At 38.9% G+C, this 22,048-nt stretch overlaps 1 protein-coding gene across 7 annotated transcripts in view; it reads left to right on the top strand.

The window, feature by feature from the left end:
• Positions 1-22,048, top strand: part of VBP1 (VHL binding protein 1) — a 39,312-nt gene that overhangs the window by 9,625 nt on the left and 7,639 nt on the right. The window contains exons 4-23 of one of the 7 annotated variants that reach the window (XM_064713332.1): positions 417-519; positions 703-796; positions 901-1,012; positions 2,035-2,141; positions 2,752-2,793; positions 6,236-6,321; positions 7,393-7,516; positions 8,149-8,285; positions 8,586-8,689; positions 9,549-9,695; positions 10,135-10,194; positions 10,301-10,411; positions 11,085-11,201; positions 11,319-11,349; positions 11,840-11,960; positions 13,865-13,888; positions 14,017-14,073; positions 14,398-14,505; positions 15,067-15,121; positions 15,308-19,369. In XM_064713332.1, the coding sequence (XP_064569402.1) occupies positions 417-519; positions 703-796; positions 901-1,012; positions 2,035-2,141; positions 2,752-2,793; positions 6,236-6,321; positions 7,393-7,516; positions 8,149-8,285; positions 8,586-8,689; positions 9,549-9,695; positions 10,135-10,194; positions 10,301-10,411; positions 11,085-11,201; positions 11,319-11,349; positions 11,840-11,960; positions 13,865-13,888; positions 14,017-14,073; positions 14,398-14,505; positions 15,067-15,081 (1,700 nt within the window). In that variant the 3' untranslated portion in view covers positions 15,082-15,121; positions 15,308-19,369. Of the gene's footprint in view, positions 1-416; positions 520-702; positions 797-900; positions 1,013-2,034; positions 2,142-2,751; positions 2,794-6,235; positions 6,322-7,392; positions 7,517-8,148; positions 8,286-8,585; positions 8,690-9,548; positions 9,696-10,134; positions 10,195-10,300; positions 10,412-11,084; positions 11,202-11,318; positions 11,350-11,839; positions 11,961-13,864; positions 13,889-14,016; positions 14,074-14,397; positions 14,506-15,066; positions 19,370-20,319; positions 20,437-22,048 lie in introns of those variants that run through there. The other 6 variants (XM_064713331.1, XM_064713337.1, XM_064713333.1 and 3 more) reach the window with 6 other exon arrangements.

Raw genomic sequence — 22,048 nt, 5'->3', positions numbered from 1 at the left:
GTCCTTCAATTACTTGCTTGTGGTAGAAAACATTTTTAGGTTTTTATCTGGGTTTTGAGGGATGGCAGATAAGTTATCAAACTCTTCAGCATTTTACTAGGAATGCATTTTTATTCTAATTTCAAGTACATTTTAACAAGAACTGCTTGATGCTTGCCTAATCTTTCATGCTCAGTTTGTGTCTAATATTTTAATGTGTTTAGGTGTTTATTCTCATAATTGCACCAAATGCTTTCCTAATCTTAGCCACTTGGAAAGAAATTAATGTCTCATCTCAAGATCCTGGAAAGTGCCTAGGAAGGACTTTTTATGCAAGCTGATATAAAAAAGGCTAGTAGGAGAACAGTTCTTGAAAAGAATGGAAAAACTTCAGTTTCCCCTTCAAAATGTCTAATTTACAAATGCTTAACTTCCAGGCTATGATATGTCTACCTTCATTAGGCGATACAGCAGATACTTGAATGAAAAAGCACTTTCATATAGACTTGTAGCAGTTGACTTCACCAAAATGAAAAGAGGGTAAGACTACTCTGCTACTTGAGTTTGACCCTTCCTGTTGCAGGGGGTGGGACAAGGAGGAGCACAGTTGTTCCTGAACTTGCCTTAGAATGGTGCTCTTTTGGGCCTTTGAAGCAGTGTGGAAGCAATACAATGTGTGCTGAGATCTCTATATCTTATAAATGTATGTCCTCTACTCTGTAGGATAGATGGAGTGATGAGAACTATGAATCCTGAAAAGCTTCTGAAAACCCTTCCAATCATACAGAACCAGCTTGATGCACTCCTTGATTTTGATGTAAGTACTTTAAGCTCAGTGTTAAGTAACATCCTCTCACTTTGAAGTGAGAGTTTCATTATTTTGTTAAATACTAATTTACTTTCTCATTGCTTTCTACACAGGCAAATCCAAATGAACTAACAAATGGTGTTATAAATGCTGCCTTTATGCTCCTCTTTAAAGATTCCATTAGACTTTTTGCAGCATACAATGAGGGGATTATTAATCTTTTAGGTATGTGAGAATTTTTTTAGCTTTTAATTTTGTGAAAGATATTGAAAAAAACTAAAGAACATAGACAATTTATTACTTCAGTTTCTTAATAAATTTTCTCTACTTTGTTGCTGTTAAATGAAGCCTGTCTTAGTTTTAGTGACCAGGAGCATAGGCTTACACATCCACAGAAACCTGGAAGAATGCATATTGAAACAGAAAGTGAAATGAGAGGGTGATTGGTGAGACTGAAACAAAAATGCCATGAAAGTGCAATGGATAACCTTTGCAATTGGACTGTAAAGGTTTGGTGAGATATGTGGTGTTTTGAGTATTTAATATACTCACAGTATGGCTGAATTCTGTTTTCCTGTTCTTTCTTTAAAACTTGACTGGTACGTGAATCTGCCTGAGCTGATCAGATGAAATTGAGGGTTGTTCTAAAAGGTGATAAGCTCCTAGCAAAGCCTTTTCATTACTATTTAAGCAAATTTATGAATGAAGCCATCAGTTTGTTCTGTTAATCCATTAATTTTTACACAGTGCCATATTTGTAAGTATATAGAGCAGAACCATAAAAAGTAAAAGATGTGGTTGATGCTCCTTTGGGTAGGTCAGTTCAGTATGCATTTGATACTTCAGTATCAAAATGTATTGATACAGGGTCTAAAAATGTAAATAAATACCAGGAAAAATTTCAAATTATAAAATAATTTGTCTTATTGCCAGCTTTTAGAAAAAAAGCTGACTTTGTGAAAATATTCACCATAATACCTAATTTAACAATTTGCACTGATTCACATCCATGTTTAATAAATTTTTGCATTATAGTCTAACACAGTGAAACAGAAAAATCAGTGGTTTTTTTATTGACTGACTTATTATAAAAGGTTTCAGTTATTCCTATGAGCTTGAATACCTGAATAGCTTTGAGTTACTACTGTCCCATTACTGAACTTTGTGTCAAATTAACTTTTATAACACTGTGTCAGCTTTTTGCCTGAGAGGATATTATCTTACAAGAGTTTTATTTGCATCCTCAGAAAGATATTTTGATATGAAGAAGAACCAGTGCAAAGAAGGCTTGGATATTTACAAAAAATTTCTAGCCAGAATGACCAAATTGTCAGAGTTCCTCAAAGTAGCAGAGGTAAATAAATCTATGTGTATGGAAAGGATATAATTTAACTGTCTGTATTGGTACACAATCAATATTCACAGAAACACCTTGAAACAGATTGTTTAACTTCACTATAGAAGGAAGTTTTCTAGAGATTAGATATTTTAAAGATTGTATATGCTTGTTAACATGGAGTGGGATTCTTGGGTGTATCCTTTTTATTAGCCAGACCACATAGTAAACTTTCTGAAGTATCATTATAAATTTTATGAATGCTCCAGAATGGATAAACTGATTATTACAGTCTATTTAAAGATATTTATAGGGCTCTCCTTTACTGTAAGTACTTAAAAATTGATAACTAGTTCCAGTAAGCAATGTGGCTGTTTCTAATGCTTCTAGCAGGCTTTTCTGCATGAAAGTTAGGCTGGATGAAAAGCTGAGTTTGCCTTGAGATGCAGTTTAATGTATTTTTGATTTCTAAGGTGTGTTCCTAGTGAAACTTGTAGCAGTTCAGAAAATTATGAATATCCCTTTTTAATATGCTAGCTTCTAGGTAACATTCAGACACTGCTGATTTTTATGTTCATTGGCCCTGCATGTAGTAATGTACTTTTTTTCCTTTTTTTTGTAAACCCAGCAAGTTGGAATTGATCAGGGTGACATTCCAGATCTTACTCAGGTCAGTATATATTGCATATTGATCAACCCAGTTATTTTCTTCTTTGTGTTTTTAAAGGTTGGTATGTAGCATAGTAATCTTCTTGAGGCTGTGTTCTCTTTCATGTATTTATATGTGGGAAATATGTATAGTAGCTTCTCACATGGATTAAATGTATTCAGTACTTACATTTGGCAGTTCTTAAGGAGATTTTTTGGTTGTTTAAAGCTATAAAACCCACAGAAAATAATATTTTTCAAGAACTTCTGGTTTTTATCACAGAGGATTCCCTGGTAAGTGAGCAGAAGTATCTTCCATGCCTAGAGGAAAGCCTTCTATTTCACTCCAATGTCTTCCAACACCCTGAAAGATGACAGTGAGCTGCTTCAGTTGAAATTTTTTTTCTGTCCCCTTAAGGGATTCCCCCCTGAGGAATAAATTTTATGTTTCTATATCAGCTCTTAATGCTGGCTTTGATTTTATTCAGTAGTATAAGGGACATGTGCCATGCAGGTTGTGTGCTGGAAAACTCAGTCTGAAAGGTGGAAGGCAGGGAAGCATCTTCCAGTGAGGATAAACTGAGGGGCAGAAGGGAAGTGAGAAAATGCTTTGACCTGGTGAACAGAAAACACTGATAGTGCACAGAGGTCAATAAGATAATTCTTTGTGAGTCTCTTCAGTTTATAGGGTTGTTTTATTTCTCTCCTAGGGCCAGCCCAACAGAGCAGAGTGTTGCTGTAGCACAGAGTGAGCTGCAGGGTGCAATAAACAGCCTGAGGAGACTTGGGCACAAACTGCAGTGCCTTAGAGCTGAGCACTGGAGCTGTTGGAGTGCAGTCAGTGACAAGCTAACAATCCAATGTGTAATGTTGGACCAGTCACATCTAATCCTACACTAGCTTCTTGAAATTCAATTTCATGGGCTAATTGTGAAAAATGTATCTAGTGTGAAGATTTGCCTAACCTTAATCAGTGTCTTTTTAGTATGGAAATCCAACCCAAGCCACAAACTCCCATTGTCAGTGGTGTTCATTACTGCCTACAGTATGATTTCCATCTGAAATCAAGCATGCTTCAAAGCACAGATCTCTAATGCTTGCCCATAGCATTTAATATTAATGACTTTAAGAACTTGCCTATGTGGTATAAAGGAACTATGACTGAAACCATCAGGGTGAGGGCAGGTAAGGACTGAAAACAGGAGTTTGAAGTTTTCTGTTGCTGTTTGATCTTAGCGTCATACTTTGTCTTTTGATTAGTACTGCAGTATTCAGCTGGGCTGTATTATGCTAATCACATTATACTGAAGTTATTTATACCTCACTGGGTTAGTGTGCACTTGGCCACTTAATTGGGTCATTAAAAGGCTCTTGAAAGCAAGTGGGTTTTTTTTATTTACTAGGAATAGGGGTATTTAACTTCATTTTGCTGCTTTTTTTAATCTGAAACTTTCAGTGAGAAAATACTTAATATCTACTGTGCCCACAATGTTTTATTTCTAATAGCTCAGCTGTTTTGTTGTAAGAGCACTTACATGAGAAAAGCAATTCTGAGCTGGTGGTAGACCTCAGCATCCTGTGCATTTTGGCAATTTCAGTGCCACTATTAAACATTCCACTTAGACAGAAAAATTTGTGGCATTTAATATGAGTTGAATAGTTGTCCATCCATTTAGTGCCACTTCAAAAGGATTTGCTGTAATTTCTTAATATTGCCACTTTTGCCTGTTTCTGTGAAGAAAATTTCCTTTGTAGGTGCCCTGTTGATGTTGCTTTCTGCTAATACCTGTTCTTGTATTTCATGAACGTAACTTGGTTGTTTCCCTCTGTATGGATGTTAGTCTGTCTTGTGTTTTGGGGGGTGGGGGATGGAGGTGAATAATGAAATACAGCCTTTCTCAAGTCAGTGGCTGGATTAGCCCAGGTATACTGTCTGATATAAAACTGTCCTGTTCACTCCAAGTCTGATGTTTTGTGGGCTATCTGCAATAGTGAGAAAGTTCAGAGGAGGTTACTGGATTGTTTGGTTTAGTTCTTGTGGTTGAGGGGGTTGTTCAGAGGGTTTTAAAAAAAGTAAAAGAGAATATGCATTTCCATACAAATAAGTTTGAGTGGATTTGGGAGGAAAAAAATACGAGGAGAAGCTTTCTGGAATTAGGGCATGATCTCCTGTTACTAAGATTATCTAAGCAGCTGTGCCATGCAATGCCTTTTGCAAGCTCTTGTGCCTCCTGAAAGGTAAAAGCATGGGGAGGTTTGGATTGATTTGGGTTATTTTTTGTTTTGGTTTTTTACTTGTTGTTTTGGTTTTTTGGTTTGGGTTTTTTTGTCCCTGATACCTTTCCAAATGGTTATTTCAAAATGTCCCCCTTGGGATTTAGCTGTCTGGGTCGAACGCTGAATTTATTCATGACCTGGGGTGAGGTGACTACACTGTCTTAGCTTACCTTGCTCTACTTAAGAAATATAAGCTCAGGTCTTCAGTTTGAGACAAGCAGTTTTATAGGATTATTTTGATTGTTTGGTTTTTGATTTTTTTTTCATCTCTGAATTAATCTAGCTTGAATTTGCCTTCAATGAAAGTGGGAAAGGTAGAATTGTGCCCAGTATTTCAAAGGGGAGCTTGCCTGCCAAAGCCTTGTGTGAACAATATTTTCCTCTTTCCAGGAAATGCCTTGTTCTAGCTTTTGGTACAGAAGGGCTAGCAAGGGCAAGTTTATTTTTCCTCCAAACAATGCCTGTTATATCTGTTCTACCTCCTGAAAGTTGGCAAGAGGTAAGAGAGGCTTAATGTCTCTGAAACCCTGCCAAGTGAGGAGGACTGAGCTGGCAAATAGATTTACATTTTAGAGGTACATTCCCTTCATCTAAATCTGTAGGATTTCTTTCACTTAGAATAATTGAGTTGGTTTATTGTACAGTTACATGTTGAATAGCTACTCAATCTGCAGTAGTGTCCTTGGGATCAGATTGGATTTGATTCCCTGTTTTATCAAACCTAACATCCTGCTGTTGTCAGGTGTTTCTACTGCAAGCCTTTAACTGTAAATATTTGAGTGGAGAGTCACTGGGTTTTTGTTGTTACTTGGGAAAATATATTAAAAATGCCAGGTCTTTGTCTGTGGACTTGTGTGAGTTTAAGGGAGTAGTGCTTCATCAGCTTGGGTTATTCATTTAATTCTAACACAGCAAATACTGTTGCCAAAACCAAGAATCTGACTTGCATGCACAGAAGCAGAGCCACTGTGGGGAATCCTTCCCTCCTGCCCCTGTGATCCCACTCCTTTTAAGGAACCCCCACTGAGTAGATGGAATTTGGGTGTGTAGGATGGCAGCAAAACCCAAAGGCGGCATTACTGATGTGCGAGATTTTTGTTTGGTTTTCTCACCAACTAAAAACAATCTGTGTGCTAAACAACGATGTGTTGATAGAAGCAGTGTTTTGTAAATACTTTTAATTTTAGGCACCCAGCAGCTTGCTGGAGGCACTGGAACAGCATTTGGCTTCTGTGGAGGGAAAGAAAACAAAGGAAGTCTCTGCTGCCAGCAGGTGAGCACCCAATGAATTACAACAGTGCCCGTACTTAAGATCTGCCAGTGTCATTCTACCAATTCTCAGGATTCAGTCGTGTGCTATTCTTGATTTTTATTCACTGCTGAATGAATCTTCCTAGAGATATAAATGAAGCATCTAGTGAGTAATAGTCTGATAGCTTAGCCACATTTGAAATATTGGTATGTCTGCCTGTGTCTCAGATGGACTTCTGATTATGCTGTAATAAACCACTGAGCTGAGATCTTGTATATTACTCATTTTAGCTTCTACTTTTTTGAAGTCCTTTGACTTGTAACATTTATAAGGTGTTTGGATTTTGATACTCTTCTTACCCGAGATAGGATGGTATTTATCTGAATTGTTATTGTTTGTATAATCATGGTCTACCTCTCAGACCATGAATTTATCTTAACCTTCTCCTAAAAGTTCTTCAGCCCCTCTTCAGAATAGCCAAATTAGTTTAGATGGGTTGTGCTGAAAGAAATTGTTGTTCTTTCTGTCAAGTACAGTATCAGTATGAATGAAAATATTTCTGACTGAATAATGAGAGATCTCTTTTGGCATAGACTTTGTCCCACAGAAACTTGGTAAATATTGATAAATGTATCGGGCTGAGCTGTGTTCCCAATTTACTGTCTTTCCCCTCAGATGATTTTTTTCAAGAATCTAAGGATTCACTGCCACAATATTCTGTTCCTGTGTATAATCATGTGCTTTCTTTGCTGTTACACAGTGTACAAACAAACTTTCTGTGCCTCTGACATTAGAATAACATTCCAGTCTAGTCTAGATAACTTTAAAGAGGAAAGACAACTGCTGTGTTCCACATTTTCCTGTTCCTACCTGCTGAAACTCGAGGGAGTCACTCTGTGCACTTGTGCCTCTGTCACCAAACTGTTTTTGGGTGTCTGCTCTTGTGTACCAGAGAGTAAAGGAAAAAGTGACTGGGAAAGAGGATGACACACGACTAGATAAGGCACTTGATGATCAAACTGAGTGATGTATACCTGACTGTGGGTTTTTTAATATTTTAATAATATTTTTAAAAATTCTTGCTCCTTTTAGAGCCAGTGCCCTCTCCAGTGCTGTTTCCACACTTGCCAATACAGGAATGTCCTTCAGCAGGATGGATGAGAAAGAAAAGCAGCAGGCATTGGAGGAGGAGCAAGTTAGACTGCAGGCACTTAAGGTAGGATGTTTTTATCAAGTTTAGTATTCAAAGATTTTTTGTAGCTGGATAAATAGTGAATGGTGATGAAGTTTGCAAGGTCACTCAGTGTTTAATGTGAGGAGTGTGAGCTGTGTAAAACATACACCTGTGCTTGAAAAATGCAGTGAACATATCTAGAAGTAGTGAGGGATGTAAACCTGAAATTAATTTGAACAAGGCTGTTACATTGCTACATTATTATTGGGTTGCACCTTGTCATGCTGAACATCTGAATTGGACCATGAAGGGACTCATGAAATAGGGAGATGAGCCTTCCTGAACAAAGGTCCATTGAGCTGTTTCTCTGAGTGACTGTGGAGGGAACCTGGAATGTGTAGCTTGACTAGAAGTGATTTACTTCTAGGCAGATATAGATTAAAAAATAATTATTTAAAACATCATGTCTCATCTTGACTTTTATGTACTTTTGTTAAGACAAATACCCTTATCTCTAACTTCAGTTATTTTTCTGTTTTTAGGACTTTACAGAAGAAAAAATGTTTTATTTATTAAGACCGTAATTAAAATTTTCTTCTTTGTAAAGGTCTCCAGGACTGAAATGTTAACAAATTAATAAGACTAAAATGCCAACTGTCTCTCTTACCTTGCAGGAGCAGCGATTAAGAGAAATCTCTGTAGTATCAAATTCCACTTCCACATCAGCATCCCCAAGCACTTTATCAGGAAAAAGTGTGAATACCACTGTAGCTGTTGATCTCTTTGCTGCACCAGCACCCACAACAAATAGGTGAGAGATACTTTGCTTTCCAAAAGAAACAGAAATTACTGCACTGACCTGTAGCTCCACAATCAACTGCAACACTGTGATCCTGGTTACCTCTCAGGTACCTTTTGCTGATGTTTTCTTGGTGTACCCACAGGAATTTTGTCAGTAAGTGCTTAATTACCAGTTTGTTGTATCACTGTTGTTGATGGGCTGTTAGCAAATAAGAGAAAATGAGATTGGTAGGAGTGTTCATAAAAGCAAGAATGCAATGCCTGTTACATATCTTTATATTATTCTCTCTGTCTCTCATTTCTTATCCAGCATGCCCAACCTTTCTAGTGATCTTTTTGATCTTCAGCCTGCATTTGTTCCAACTGTGCAAAGTACTCCAGCTATATCAACATCAGCAAGCAATGCTTGGGGAGGTGAGCTCATACCTTGATTTGACTGTCTAAATGATAAGGGAATTCTTAGAATACAAGGTTCATACTTAATTGAATCTGCATCTTAAACCTTAACTATTTTGCATCCAAACATTCATAACAAAATATGAAGTAAATAATCTGAAAATTCTGACCAACTTCCTTGAACACATAGCATTAGTGTTGATGGAACAAAGGAGCAGAACTGTTCAATAAAGGGGACAGGGAAAAGAAATCTAACTCAAGATCTAAGTTTAAAAACACTGGCAAATAAAACCTTAGCAGGTGTAACTGAGAAGCTCCTGGAATAGTGTTTCCATTTAATTAAGCAATATTTAATATACTTCTCATTTAAAAGGTGTTGGTAATTTCAGAGTTCTTGTAAAAAAGCTGTGGACCCCAGTTTATTCACCCATCCTTCCAAAGAATGGTCAGGTTAGATGTCAGAGAAATGGCTTAAATGCCAAAAGAAGGCAGTGATAACACCATGGTAAATGTTAGTATTTTAATAGGTGGAATTGATACTCTCGTATGCTATTTAAAAGGTAGATTATTGAAGCCAAAAATGTAGTATCTAACTTCTTTGATATATGTTCTGTCATTCTCCCCTTCCCACCTTATGTCAATACTAGGATTATTTTCCCTAAACAGAGCTGTTAAGATTTTTATCTGAAACTAAAACTTTGTATCTAAGATTTGTCTTTAGATAATATCTATCTAAGATTTGTATCTAACTTTGATCAATAGGTAGAATATTTACAATTTGACTTTGTCTAGAGATTCTCATATTCAATCATTCAGTCTGTTTTTCTTTTCCATTATTTGTACTCTGTATTCTTTCCTTCACTTCTGCATCTGAAAGGTCCTTTCTCGTCTTCAAATGGTTGTGTTGGTTCTCCACCTCATCTGGACATCTTTGACATGAAGCCAGTTGAAGAAGCTGTAAAATCTGCCACCCCTTTCATCAATTCTTCTTTTTCCTCCAAACAAACAGTGGAACTATTTAGTGGTAACAAAACCAAACCCCATGTAATTTATTTGCAAGTGGAGGTGATAATGCTGATAATGTGGGCCATGTAATCTTTTTGTGCTATGTGCCAATCTTCACTTTTTATTAACAAGTGAAAATGGTGCATTAATTCCAGGTGTAGTAAATTATGTTTCCTTAAATGTTTATTTCTGTAGTTGAAATAAACTGTTATTTTGTTCTGCTTGCCCAGTCTAGACTTCCTAAGACCTGCAGCTGATATCTTTCAAACTGCAGCCTCCTTTCTCTTTTGTAATGGGGAATGCAGGAGTTACTTGGCTTTTTAAATCTGTAAAATAGAAAAAAAAAACTTTTTATAGTAGTAAAATTTCCTAATTTTTAACTGCAGACTTAATTGTTGGGTTCCCTCTTCCTTTTTCTCTTTAAAACTGATCTTATTTTCTTCTCTCTTTTTGCAAAGATGATTTTAGTGGTCATAAACCAACATATGCTTCTGTGTATCATCCTGTGACTGTTGATGGTAATTGGATTTTTTTTTCTTTCCATTTTTTAAAACTTTCTGGCTTCACTAGAATGAATGATATTACTTCATGGGTGTATTTCATTACTCTGCTTTTTTTTTTCAGGTTTTCCTCTTCATTCAGCTTCTCCAAGTACTGCCTCTTCAACAATTAATGTGGATTTTGATGCTGTTTTTGGAGGAAAATCTACAGCACCAGAGTACAGGACTGCAAGTGGTAAAAACTACCTTATGACTAATTTATACCCTACAGGCAAAAATTGCTTAACAATTTAGCATAATTGCTACTGCAGTTGGAAATGTATTAACTTACATATTTGCAAGGTGATTATGAGCTGATAAGAGGCAACCAGTTCAATTGTTAGTTATTTACTTTGAAATTAGCTTGGACTGATTTCATTCTCTGTGTAATAACTCTTTCCTCTCTCTCTGGGGGAACAAACTTTGGCTGTGGCCCACTGGATTCTCCTCATGGGTAAGCTCATGTTCATTTTTCTTCTGTGCTTTCTCTTGATACGTGGTGATGATTTCCCTCTGATTCCATCCAGAGGCACAGCACTTGCACAAGTGCAGAACTGGTTGTGTGTGTTTCTTGAAGAATACCTGAGTTACAGTCTTTCTCTTCTGTGTAGCAAAGTATTGTTAAAATACAGTTAAAGATTCTTTTAGATTAGTAGGTACAATATAGTATTCCATAAAAAATAAGAAGTTATACTATACTTCTGTCAAAGTCTTAAATAATTCCATAATGTTGTACCTTCACATATACTCAATTTAGTGCTCTGTAAAGAAAATACCTCCCTGGCCTATAGATATCATTTATTAAATGTAGTGTAACCATTTTGGTAACAGTTGCTTTTATTTTCTTTGTTTAGGTTTTAACTTTCTAGATGATGTATTGCAACCCACAGTACCACCACAAAATCAAAAAGGCACTGTAGCCAGCCAGCAAAGTGGAAAAATTCTAGCAAATGACCTTGATTCTTCACTTGCAAATCTAGTAGGAAGTAAGTGTGAAGCTTTTAAAATTTACTTTCCCATTTTTACTAAAAGCAAAATAAGCTTTTTTTTCTCCTCTCAAATTAAAATGCTTAAGGATTTTGTCTGCTTCTTTTCCCTGATAGATCTTGGCTTTGGAGGAACTCCATCCAAAAAGTAAGTATATGTATGCATGTATATGTACTTAGAATATTCTCAGGTGACTATTTAACAGTCTCTGGCACGAACATGGCACGAATTTCATCTCTTGAAACAATCCAAAATAACTGAGAAGTGCATTGGCACAGTGTGTTTGTGGTTAGTCAACACAATGTGGCCAACCTTAACTTTTAAAGAAAATCACTTTAATTAGTTTTGCAATTGCTGTATTTTTATTGAAGTATTTTTATGTTTATGAAACACTATAAAAGTTACATCAAACTCCAGGTAATCATTAAATGCACAGTGCAACACCTTTAACACAAACAGAAGCCCCAGAGTTCATGCTTACTGGAGAAGAGATACATAAGTAATTACTGAAATTCTGAGTGCTTCTTCATAGATTTCAGCTGTGTGCATGCATTAAGGGATGTTTGGGTTTCCTGTCATGTTGTTTTACTGTAGCTGTTGCCTCTCCATGAAAACTAACACCATGGCTTCGTTTTAGATCAGATATGCAGTGGTCTCAGCCTACAGAGAAAAAACTTACTGGTGGAACAAACTGGCAAGCAAAAACAAGCACATCAACCACGTGGACCCCGACTCCCTTACCCACTATTCCACACATGGTAATTTCTGTACTGTGAAATCACACTTCATTCTAGCAAATGCTGCTTCTCTGCTTGCATTCACTTCAAATTAAATTTAATTTTAAAATTCAAAGGCATTTGATACAAGACTGGGGGTAGCAGGGAATGCTTGCAGGATCATAGGATATTGCTGAATGAGGTAGAGATTTTAGCATTATTTATTTCCCCTCACTGAAAAACTTGTCCATTAAGGGCTTACATCTCAAGTGAAGGGTGGATTACCTGTCTGAGTTCATAAATTCTTTTGGGATTGAAACAAATCATCTCAGTCCAGAAAATTCCTGATGTGCATGTTTGAGATGCTCCCATTCCCCCTGACACGCAGATGTGCACGCAAAAATTCACCTTGAAGAATCCAAAGAATGTGTTTTAAGGGCAAAACTGCAGTTCCTTGCAGTCTTTGCTCCTTTCTCAGTTTTATCATGAAACACTGCTGCAACCCCTGCAAGGCACCCCAATAATGAGGTCAAGCAGCACTTTGGACTTTTGGTAATGCTCAACAGCAACTTCATATTTTTAACACAGTAGAAAATGTTAAGTGTATCTTTTATAGTTATTTAAATGAAGAGTTTTCATTTCTAGGAGGAGTATTTGTATGCAACTGACTTTTCTATGATTTAAGAAGATTTTTCAACTGTGTTATATTCATAGAAATATGAATCACTTCTAAAATAGAGCTCTTAGAGGGAAGTAGATGTTCATCTCAGTTACACAGACAACTGGGATAATTACCACATGTCCTGTGAATTTTGGACTGCTGTCTGACTTAATTTTGCAATAACCATAGTTTTGCCTTTAATGCCTCTTTTCCTTGTCTTATGACTATGCTCATTCAGAATTAGAGAAGTTGAATGCAATATTAAATCCAGTATTGAACTCAAAAATGAAACTAAAAAATTTGGTGAGAGGGCACAGTTGTATTGCACTCTCATGTGAAATTTTTTTGAGACCATACAATCTCTCTATCCCCTCTAGGTGCTCTAGAATGTGTTGTTAGAGTGCTGATGCATTTTTATTTTTGGAACATAGAGGATACCTTAGTACCCATTGATCACTGTGGATTTAAAGTTATGTTTTATTTCATATGTTCATCAGGTCTAAGCATTTGACTGTTTTATGCCAGGTGTCTGGTCATGCATTTTCCTGGAGCTCCAAACAATTACTGATGTAAAGATCTAGCTCAGCTCTGAGCTCTTTAAAATGTGTGTCCCAGAAGTGCAGAGTGCAGTGTCCTGGCTGGCCTGTGGCCCTCAGAGCTCACCCTCCAATTCATGAACCACTGCATCCTGTCCCATAGCCAGGGGTTTAACCAGCACCTGGGATTCAGTGGATTTAGCACAGCTTCACACAGCATGGCCTTAGGAATCACATCAATTGCTGGGCTGTGAATGTAACCTGATATAAGGCTAAAAATGCTCTTCATTTCTCTTTTGTCATATTGTGACATGTGCTGATATCAGATGTTAGTATGTGGGCAACACCAACCTGACTAAACATCTGCTGCTATTCAGTTCCTAAACCAGATGGTCACTGGCTTTCTTGGCTTTTTTTCCTATGCCCTTCTCCAATAATGGGAGGAAGGAGCATTGCATGCCATGCCCTCTAAAAGCTTCTCACACGCATGCTTGTGCAAGCAACATGCTCAAATCTGGCTAGGTGTAGTAAAATTCCTAATTTTGCTGTAAATTGTACTAGTGGTAACTTTCTAAGCTTATTAATTTATGTTACTGTCATTGCACTTTTTTCCCCACACTTTAATGGTTTTAATAAGTGAGCATAGTTAAAAACTGTTATGGTACTGGACTTGAATCCATCCCTTAGTTAGAATTTCCAGCATGAATACCTATTAAATAATTTTCTATCTTATCCTTTTGCTATGCCAGAATGGAGTACACTATCCTGCATATGTAAGTCAATTTCTTGTAAATACATTGGTTATTTTTAGTACTGAAAAATATGTAGTTTTCAAAGTTCTGTATGTCTATTACTAAGTTTGCATGAGTTTCTCTGAAATTTAAAATTTTCTTGTTTAAAGGTACCTGCTCCTATCACATACCCATTGACCACACCTCAAGTGCCTGTATATGGAATGGTAAGAAGCTTGATTTGTTTTGAGTTCCTGAAAACTGAGTTGTCTCTACCAGTGGGTTTCATGTCATGAATTATGATGTTCAAACCATCCTGCACGTTACATGTGTTGGCAATAGTGTGTGAAACCTGGTATGTTTCTCATACTGCATTGACAGAGATGACTCTGGGGTTGATATGGCAGTGGTTTTTAAAAGCTTTGACTTTATTCTCTGTGTGTGTCTATATTTTTCTTTTCTACTATACTTCAAATGCAAAAAGATGTATCTTGTGGAAGTAGTTTGCATTTTATATATTTAGTTTTGTGGGGTTTTTGTTTTTCTCACAGGTACCTCCTCAGGTTGGAGCTGCTCCTTTGATGGCACCCCAGACAATGATGTACACACAGCCTGGTCTAAGGCCAACAAATCCTTTTGCACCTGTTTCTGAAACTCAGGTGAGCAGTGCTCTTTAATCTTGTTAATATTGAAACTTCAGCCCTGCAAACACAACCAAAGGCTTCATGAAAGGCTGCAGGTGTATTTCTGCATGTGCAAGTGAGGGGTTCCCCAAGGGCAGCAGTTTTTTCTGGTGAGGAGGCAAATTCAGGTGATGGAATTGCAGGAAGCAAGGAAGAAAATCAAAATCAGATTTTTACTTCTCACTGTTTCAGTATTAAATAAACAGGAGTGGTGAAGGTATGTAGGTTTTATTTTCCCTATGACATTAGCTGGATACTTGATTTAGTCATGCTGACCAGAGCAGTGCTGGAAGCTTCTTCAAGGATCAGGTGATGTGGGAGGGGAAAAGGCATGGACAAGAGATCATTCAAGCTGGAGAAACTTTACTCTTGTCATCCAAATACATTGGTCTTAATATTCTTTGGGTTTTTTTTAAGTGCCAAAGCCTATAGACTTAACTTAAAAGTAACAAAGCAGCCAAATAGATTCTTTATTCTAAAACACTGGGAAAGCGTTTGTTACGTAAGTGGCATTAATACATAATCTTTGTTTCACAGATACAGTTTATGTAGAACCACCAAAGCAACAAGATGTGACAACAACCAAATACTGGTAAAAAAGAAAAGACTGAATTTCAATCTTTCCATGATGTATTCCTGAACAGGGCAACTGCTTATTCCCTGTATAATACAATATTATTTTGAACTGCAATGCTTTAGAGATTCTTGTTTATAACAGTCACTGCAGTGTGAAGTCATGTTTGTTTCCTGATTTATTTTTTTCTTTTTAACTGCTCAGCAGAAAACTGTATTTTTATTGAGGTTGACTCAGAAGGTGCAAGCTGGATTACCATGTTCAAAATCAAGGAGAAGGTTACATGATTGCTCTACAACCTTAATCATCAGTGGATTACCTTAGGAATTGACTGAGAATGTCAAGTTATTTATTTTATTCATAAATTCTGTGGCTGCTGTAACCAAGACACAACACAAAATCAAGTTGAGCAATAAAATTTTTATGTGCTCTAATAAATACTCTGATAGAGCAATGCTTGCATTATCATAAGGCCAACATTGTGTGAAATCAGACAGCTTTTTCACAGTAGAATAACTTATAGTAATTTGCAAACTTTAAATGTGAGTTTGAAATGCTGTGAATCATCAAGACACATATTACACAGACATAGTAAAAATAATAAATTGCTCCATTGGTATGTCAGTATTACAGGGCTAAGTAAAAAGAGCCAGCAGCTGCAAGGCTGCAAGTGTGTGATGGACATGGGGAAATGAGTGTTCCAGAACAGCTCATGCAGCTCCAGCAGCTGCACTTCCCAGGTTCCTTCTGTGCAGGTGGCACCTCCCAGGGGCCCAGGGGAGCCAGGGTCTGTCGGTGCCCCAGCCCTGCCCCACTCTGAGAGCCTTGCTGATAACTGCAGAGAGGCAGGAGAGCCAACTCTTCTTTCTAAAGTCCATTAGGTCAAAATACTCAAAGCCTGCAGTCATGCTGACACTCATGAACTGGCAACTATTTTGAAATTATCCAGCTGTAGAGAATAGCTTGTGCTTCTTTTTTGGAATAAGAACCTAGTTGTAAACCATATAAAAATAATTATTTTTAAATGTGTAAATACATGTAAACTTTTAGATAGTTGTTTCTTTGATGCTGCAGTAATCTTTTTCTTCTGTAGTAATTTCAATGTAAAAATGCTATGTTTCTTTGGACTCTTTTTGAGAGGAAAATCTTTAAAATCAACTAATTTATGAAATATTGCTGTTCACAATGGGTCAGATGTGTACAGACTTCTGGAACATATTTTGTACTTAAGAATCTTCCTCCAGAACTGAAATTGGCTATAAAAATGCCTTATCTTGTATTTTTCACTGTCTGATAAAAAGTGATAGCATTAAAAAAACCATTAATTATAATTAAGTAGATAAAAGTGGGAACCTTTCCTCCAGAAGTTTTGTGGCAAAATGCAATGAAAAGCTCTCCTGTGAAATTGCTTCTAATAATGATTAATATTAAAGCTGAGTTTTCTATTGTTACAATAGACCTCCAGCATAGTATGTCTTCTATCTTTTGGGAGAGTCTGTAATTGCAGAAATATCTCTCACTCTCGCCATAAATGCAGATAGGCCTGAGAATCTTGTCAAACTCTCCTGTAGAGAACTTCTAAATAAAGCACATTCCTCAGAGTGAGAACAACCCTTCTATTTTTCAAAATGCTTAATTCTGTCCAAAGAGTGCAAAAGTAGTATTTCTTAACCCTATGGTAAATATTTTGCCAATGAATTAATACAAAAGTAGCAAAATAAAACTCCTCTCCTCAACCCTTGAAATCCGTAACTGCTGATTTCCTGGAAAATGAAACCTTGCAGAAATTTAAAACTCAATATTCCTTGATGTATATTGATTTTGAAAGGATTTGGACTCAGTATATGGTAGTTTAATGCTCAAGTTTGAATTACAAAGGGCTTCAAGCTTTAATCCACCTTTATTGGGTTGAACAATTGTACAATTTTAAGCCAATGAGTTCTTCAGTGCCTATAGTTGCCCTCCACATGCTGAGGGAATAGATGCCATTTAGAATGGGTCGTTGTGTTGAGGGGACTGTTTATTTAAAAAATAGTGAAATCCATAGATTCATTCAGCAGTCAAAAGTCTTGTGTTCAAATTAGATCAGTCCATGTAGTTATAAATGTCTGGGCATTAATGGCAGAAGTGAGAGTGCTACAGGCAGGCAGTTCCTAGCACTGTAAGCTGTTGGGTCTCTTTCTTATACTGAGTTGTATAAGTAATAACACATTATTTTAATAAAATATGCAAATAAATGCCTGGCAAGCAGTATATATTTGTTATAACTTTATTTCAGAGCATTCTGAATATCTGGAATATACCTGGCTCAGAAATGGATTTAGTACTGGATAACAGCTTGCACTACTTCTGATTTGCTCTGATCTTTTAATGGTTCTTTTGGTCTGCTTTCTTATAGCAAAGCTGTCTGATACCAACTTATTAGTATTAAAAAAGGAGAAACAGCCACAAAGTATGTTTTAAGAACTTTATAACCTACCTTCTTTTGTTGCTTTGAAACACAGCTTACAGCTTGATCCTTGTGAAGCAAGATCACTTTGTACCTTGTCTCTGCACACAAGTGCACAGGACTGGGTTTTGCCCAACTCTTGTGCATATGTTGGAACACACAAAATGGCAGAGTATGTGTTTAAATAACATACATGAGAAGTGAAAACCAAGGACTTAGGATGCTGTCAAGGCTTTTATGGCTGTTCTCCACAAAAAAAACCCCACTTTGAACACCAGGGTTGTTCTTGAGGGTGACTGTACCAGCCTGCAGAAACTGCTAACAGCAGTTGTGAGGAGTGAAGAGAGATGTATATAAATGTGATTTTTCTTCTGACTCGTTGGATCACAGTCATGTTCTGAATACTTCAGGAAGCTGATGACTAAGATGTCTCTCCATGTTTGTCTGAACAAGGAGGAAGACTTTGATTTGTGCTGTACACTTTGCATTATTGTACTTTAGTGGGTCACTTGAGCCTCACTGTTGGGAGCTGGTGCTGCTACAGGCAGGCTGTCATGGAACATGCATTGGATGGCTTCTGAGGGACTTGGGAAAGGTGGATTGTGTGAGGCCTCTTGGACTTGAACATGTACCTCTAAATAACTGGGGTTTTCTAATGATCTCTAGATATAGTTTGACTTTGCCTCCAAGAAGTTATTGATTTTTTTAAAATAAATTTTGGGCATGTGTACTAGAAAAATCTGTTCTGTGCACATAGTGGTGGAATATTTGTAGGTAAAATAACAAATGGACTTTTGTTTAAGAAAAAAACAAAGCAAACAGCAAAAACCACACACACAAAAGTAACAACAGAACTTCTGACTACAAGATTGAATACAGGGTGTATCTATCCCCAGCTGGATATTTTGATGTGTGGCAGGGATTGGGGGGGGGGTTACAATTAGAATAGTATGCACTGTGGATCGGTGCTTAATTTGTACATAAAAAGGAAAACTTTGTTTGGGGTAGTTTGTATTGTAAGGATAACATCTAAAGGCACTGTATCAGTCATTTATTTCCATTGAAAAGATTATATTTTTGAGCAATGGAAACTGTACATGTTATCATTTATACATTACTGATAGCTAGGACTATAGAATACCTGTTGCTATGACTCTGAAGATGTATCTGACCTGTCATTGATCTGTACATTTCTGCATCACTACTTTATGCAGATTCTCATGACCATCTATTTAAAGAGATTGTAGTAACTGGTACAGTTACAACAGGAATTGTAACGTCAAATCTTTCAGTATATCTCAGATGTGTATCCTTGTGATTAAGCTTAATCCTTTACCAAATGTTTGGCTGGAATCTCATCTTGGAGCAATGACAAAATAGGTGCTGGAACAGATTTCCCTCACCCCAACCCACACTTTATTTATTTAATAGGTCTTGTTTTGTATGTTATGTTTTCTCCCATAACAGGTTTGTGCCTTTTATTGGATATTTATTTAAAAGGAGCTATGATAATTTAGGTTGCTTTTTTTCAGATGTATTCTTGTACAGATGTTCCTTTCTGTGAGTTCCTTCATTTTATAAGAATACAGAATGTGTGGAAAATATACTAGCCACAAACTGGAAAAAAATCTAAGGATTTATGTTCTATGAATTTTTTAAAAAATAAGCCTAAGCACAAGACTGGCTGTGTTGATATTTTAATTGTGGAACTTCACAATTTGTTAATATGCAAATTGTTCATTTTTTAAAAAACTGCTCATATCCACATATTTGATGAAACAGGTTTTGGAAAAAAATAAACTTTGGCATATGCAAGGCATGTGTGTATGTGATCATTTTTTGTGTTCTCAGGCTTAAGGCTTTCTATAATGCCTATAAGCCATGGCTGAATTAAGGTGTGTAATTGGCTTGTTCCAGCTCTGTGTTTACATTGGAGCAGAGAAGGCTCCAGGGGCACTGTGAGCCTTGGCTGGGTTTGCCTGGAGCTGGGTTCATTCCCAGCCATCATCATTCCAGCGGTGTGGAGGGTCTGCACAGGGTAAGGACAGGGAGGTGCTGCAGCTGCTTCTTCTTTCTACAGCAGAACACTCTATTTTTAATAGCAGTATTTTTGTTTCTTTAGCTTTCAGAGATCTGTTTTCACTTGTGAGCTTGGACTATTTAGTTCATTCGTGCTGGTCTCCATCTCAGAGCTGAGGCCCGGGCAGCAGCGATGAGCTGTGGGCTCGGCCGGGCTGCGGTGAGCCGGCTGTGAGGCCGGGAGCAGCCTGTGCGTGTGAATGCAGGGCAGACATTTCCGCTGATCCTTTAGGAATGGTTACTGTAGATTGTTAAAGGCATTGCTCCTGTTTGCTCTATTTGGCTTGTCACGCTGCGGGAGAGGCAGAGCAGCTGCGCTTAGAAACAAGGGCGCTTCCTCCGCAGGCAGAAGCACAGGGTGGGTCAGGCAGCATCTCCTTCCCGGGATAGGGCAGGCAAGGCGCTCACAGCCCCGGCCACCCCAGGCAGCCCCCGCTGCCGGAACCTCCCTTTCACAGCGGATCCTTTCCTTTCACACCGGAGCCGCCCCTTCCTGCCGGAGCCTTCCCTTTCACACCGGAGGCTTCCCCTACATATTGGAGCCCGCCCCTCTCTGCCGGATCTTTCCCTTTCATAGTGCAGCCTGCCCCTTCCTGCCGGAGCCTTCCCTTCCTGCCCCGCCCCCTCACGCTGCTGGGCCAATGGGCGGTGTCCGCGCCCCGCTCGGCGCTGACGCGATGACGCCGGTGGCGCACGCCGCGCATGCACCGTCCGTTCCCAAATGGCGGCGGCCGGAGGCAGCGAGGCGGCGGCAGCGGCGGGCGGGAAGCGCGGCCCGCTCGGCATCCCCGAGGCGGCGTTCGTGGTGAGCGGGCCCGGCGAGCGCGGCTGGGCAGCCCTGGGGCGGGGTTCCTGGGGAAGGCTCCGGGCAGTGGGGCTGGGCATCCCCGGGGCGGCGTTCATGCGGTGCGGGGCCGAGGGGTGGGGGCTGCGCTCCGCCAGCCGGGCCCGGCCCCGTGAGGCGGCACCGCGGCGGGCGGGCGGTACCGGGGATGAGGGCGGCGGAGGCCCTGCACGGCCTCAGTCCGGGCCTTTTCCCGGGTGATCGCCCTGTTCCATCCCGAGCCGCCCGCGTTCAGCAGTGCCGCGTTATTGCACTGCCGGTGAGCCCCGTGCGGGGAGAGCCCTCCGCCCGCACCGGGCGGGGCACGCCTGGCCGCCCCTGCTGCATGGATAACGTGCCCTGCTCCGAACACCTTCCCGTGCAGCTTCCTCTCTTAATCAGGTTCTGCACTGCTGAGGAGATTCACTTTTCAGAAGCGCTTGTGTGTTCTTGAAAACCAGCAAATGTGTATCTTTGGAAAACAGGCCGAACTTGTTTATTCAGCTTTGAAAACTGATGTACCGAGGGTTTGATGATTCTATTGAGGGGTTGAAAAGCAGGAATCGATGACTGTGGCAGTGGCATCATCTCACAATCATCTCTTGTCCACTTTGAGCTCACTCTTGGTACACAGTCTTGATTGCTGTTTTATTTCCTTTGATCAATAACTATTGATCACAGTGGCTGTACCTAGCTGCCTTGGGGATCTTGGGAAGTGTTGGATCTCTGCCCCATCTGATACAACTGCTTTTATAGACATAAATTTGTTTGACTTGTATTTTGGTGTTTCTAGATGCAGTGCTTGTACTGCTGCTGTGTCTTGTCTGGGCATAGGACCTGACCAGACAGGTGCAGTGCATTTACTTCCAGTAATCCAGTTCCTCCTTTTCCTTTAAGGTTTTTTAACAATAATTAGGATCTGGCAAATCCTTACTGGGCTGGAAATACATTGCTTCTTCCAGCTAACTTCCTTCCATGCCTAATGAGAGACCAGCAAAGATGAGAGTGAAAGGGAAGGGCCATGTCTTCAGCTGCCCTGCGACACCTCACTGATCCTGTGGTCTCTGCTGACTCTGCAGTCAGGGTGGCCACCCTGGCAGGAAGCAGGACACAAACAGCCTCAGCAAACACTCTAAGGGCATCTGTCACATCCCTCATCCCGTGCTGGTGGCTGCCTCTGTAGCTGCTGCGTTTGGTTCCATGTAGTTTCCTTTCAGTACTGTGTCTGAAGTATTTTGTGTGCTGTATCACGTGGCTCCAGGAGTACTGGGGCTGTGCCTGAGTCCTGTGCTTCTCTTCAGTTCTTCAAAACCTTGTGGATCTTCATAATCTCTGGATCTGAACATCTTGGAAGCTCCCTAATTCTCAGTTTTGAGAGGTGCTCTGATCAAATACAGGTGTGTCTGCAGAAGAGATCCTCAGTGGTGATCATAGAGTACTTGGATGTAGATGTTAAAATAGATTTTCTTTTATTCAAAACAAGCCTGCACTGAGAAGTTGTAATGGTATTCTGCTCTGCAGAGTGAAAATACTGTCTTGAGGGTAGGTTTTACTTGAGCTTTTTTTATTTCAGAAAATAGGTTTCTATTTCAAA

Source organism: Zonotrichia leucophrys, chromosome 4A, assembly GCF_028769735.1.
Source record: "Zonotrichia leucophrys gambelii isolate GWCS_2022_RI chromosome 4A, RI_Zleu_2.0, whole genome shotgun sequence".
NCBI lineage: Eukaryota > Metazoa > Chordata > Aves > Passeriformes > Passerellidae > Zonotrichia > Zonotrichia leucophrys.
The sequence above is the reverse complement of the archived record's forward strand: the minus strand, read 5'-3'. Positions and strand labels throughout refer to the sequence as shown.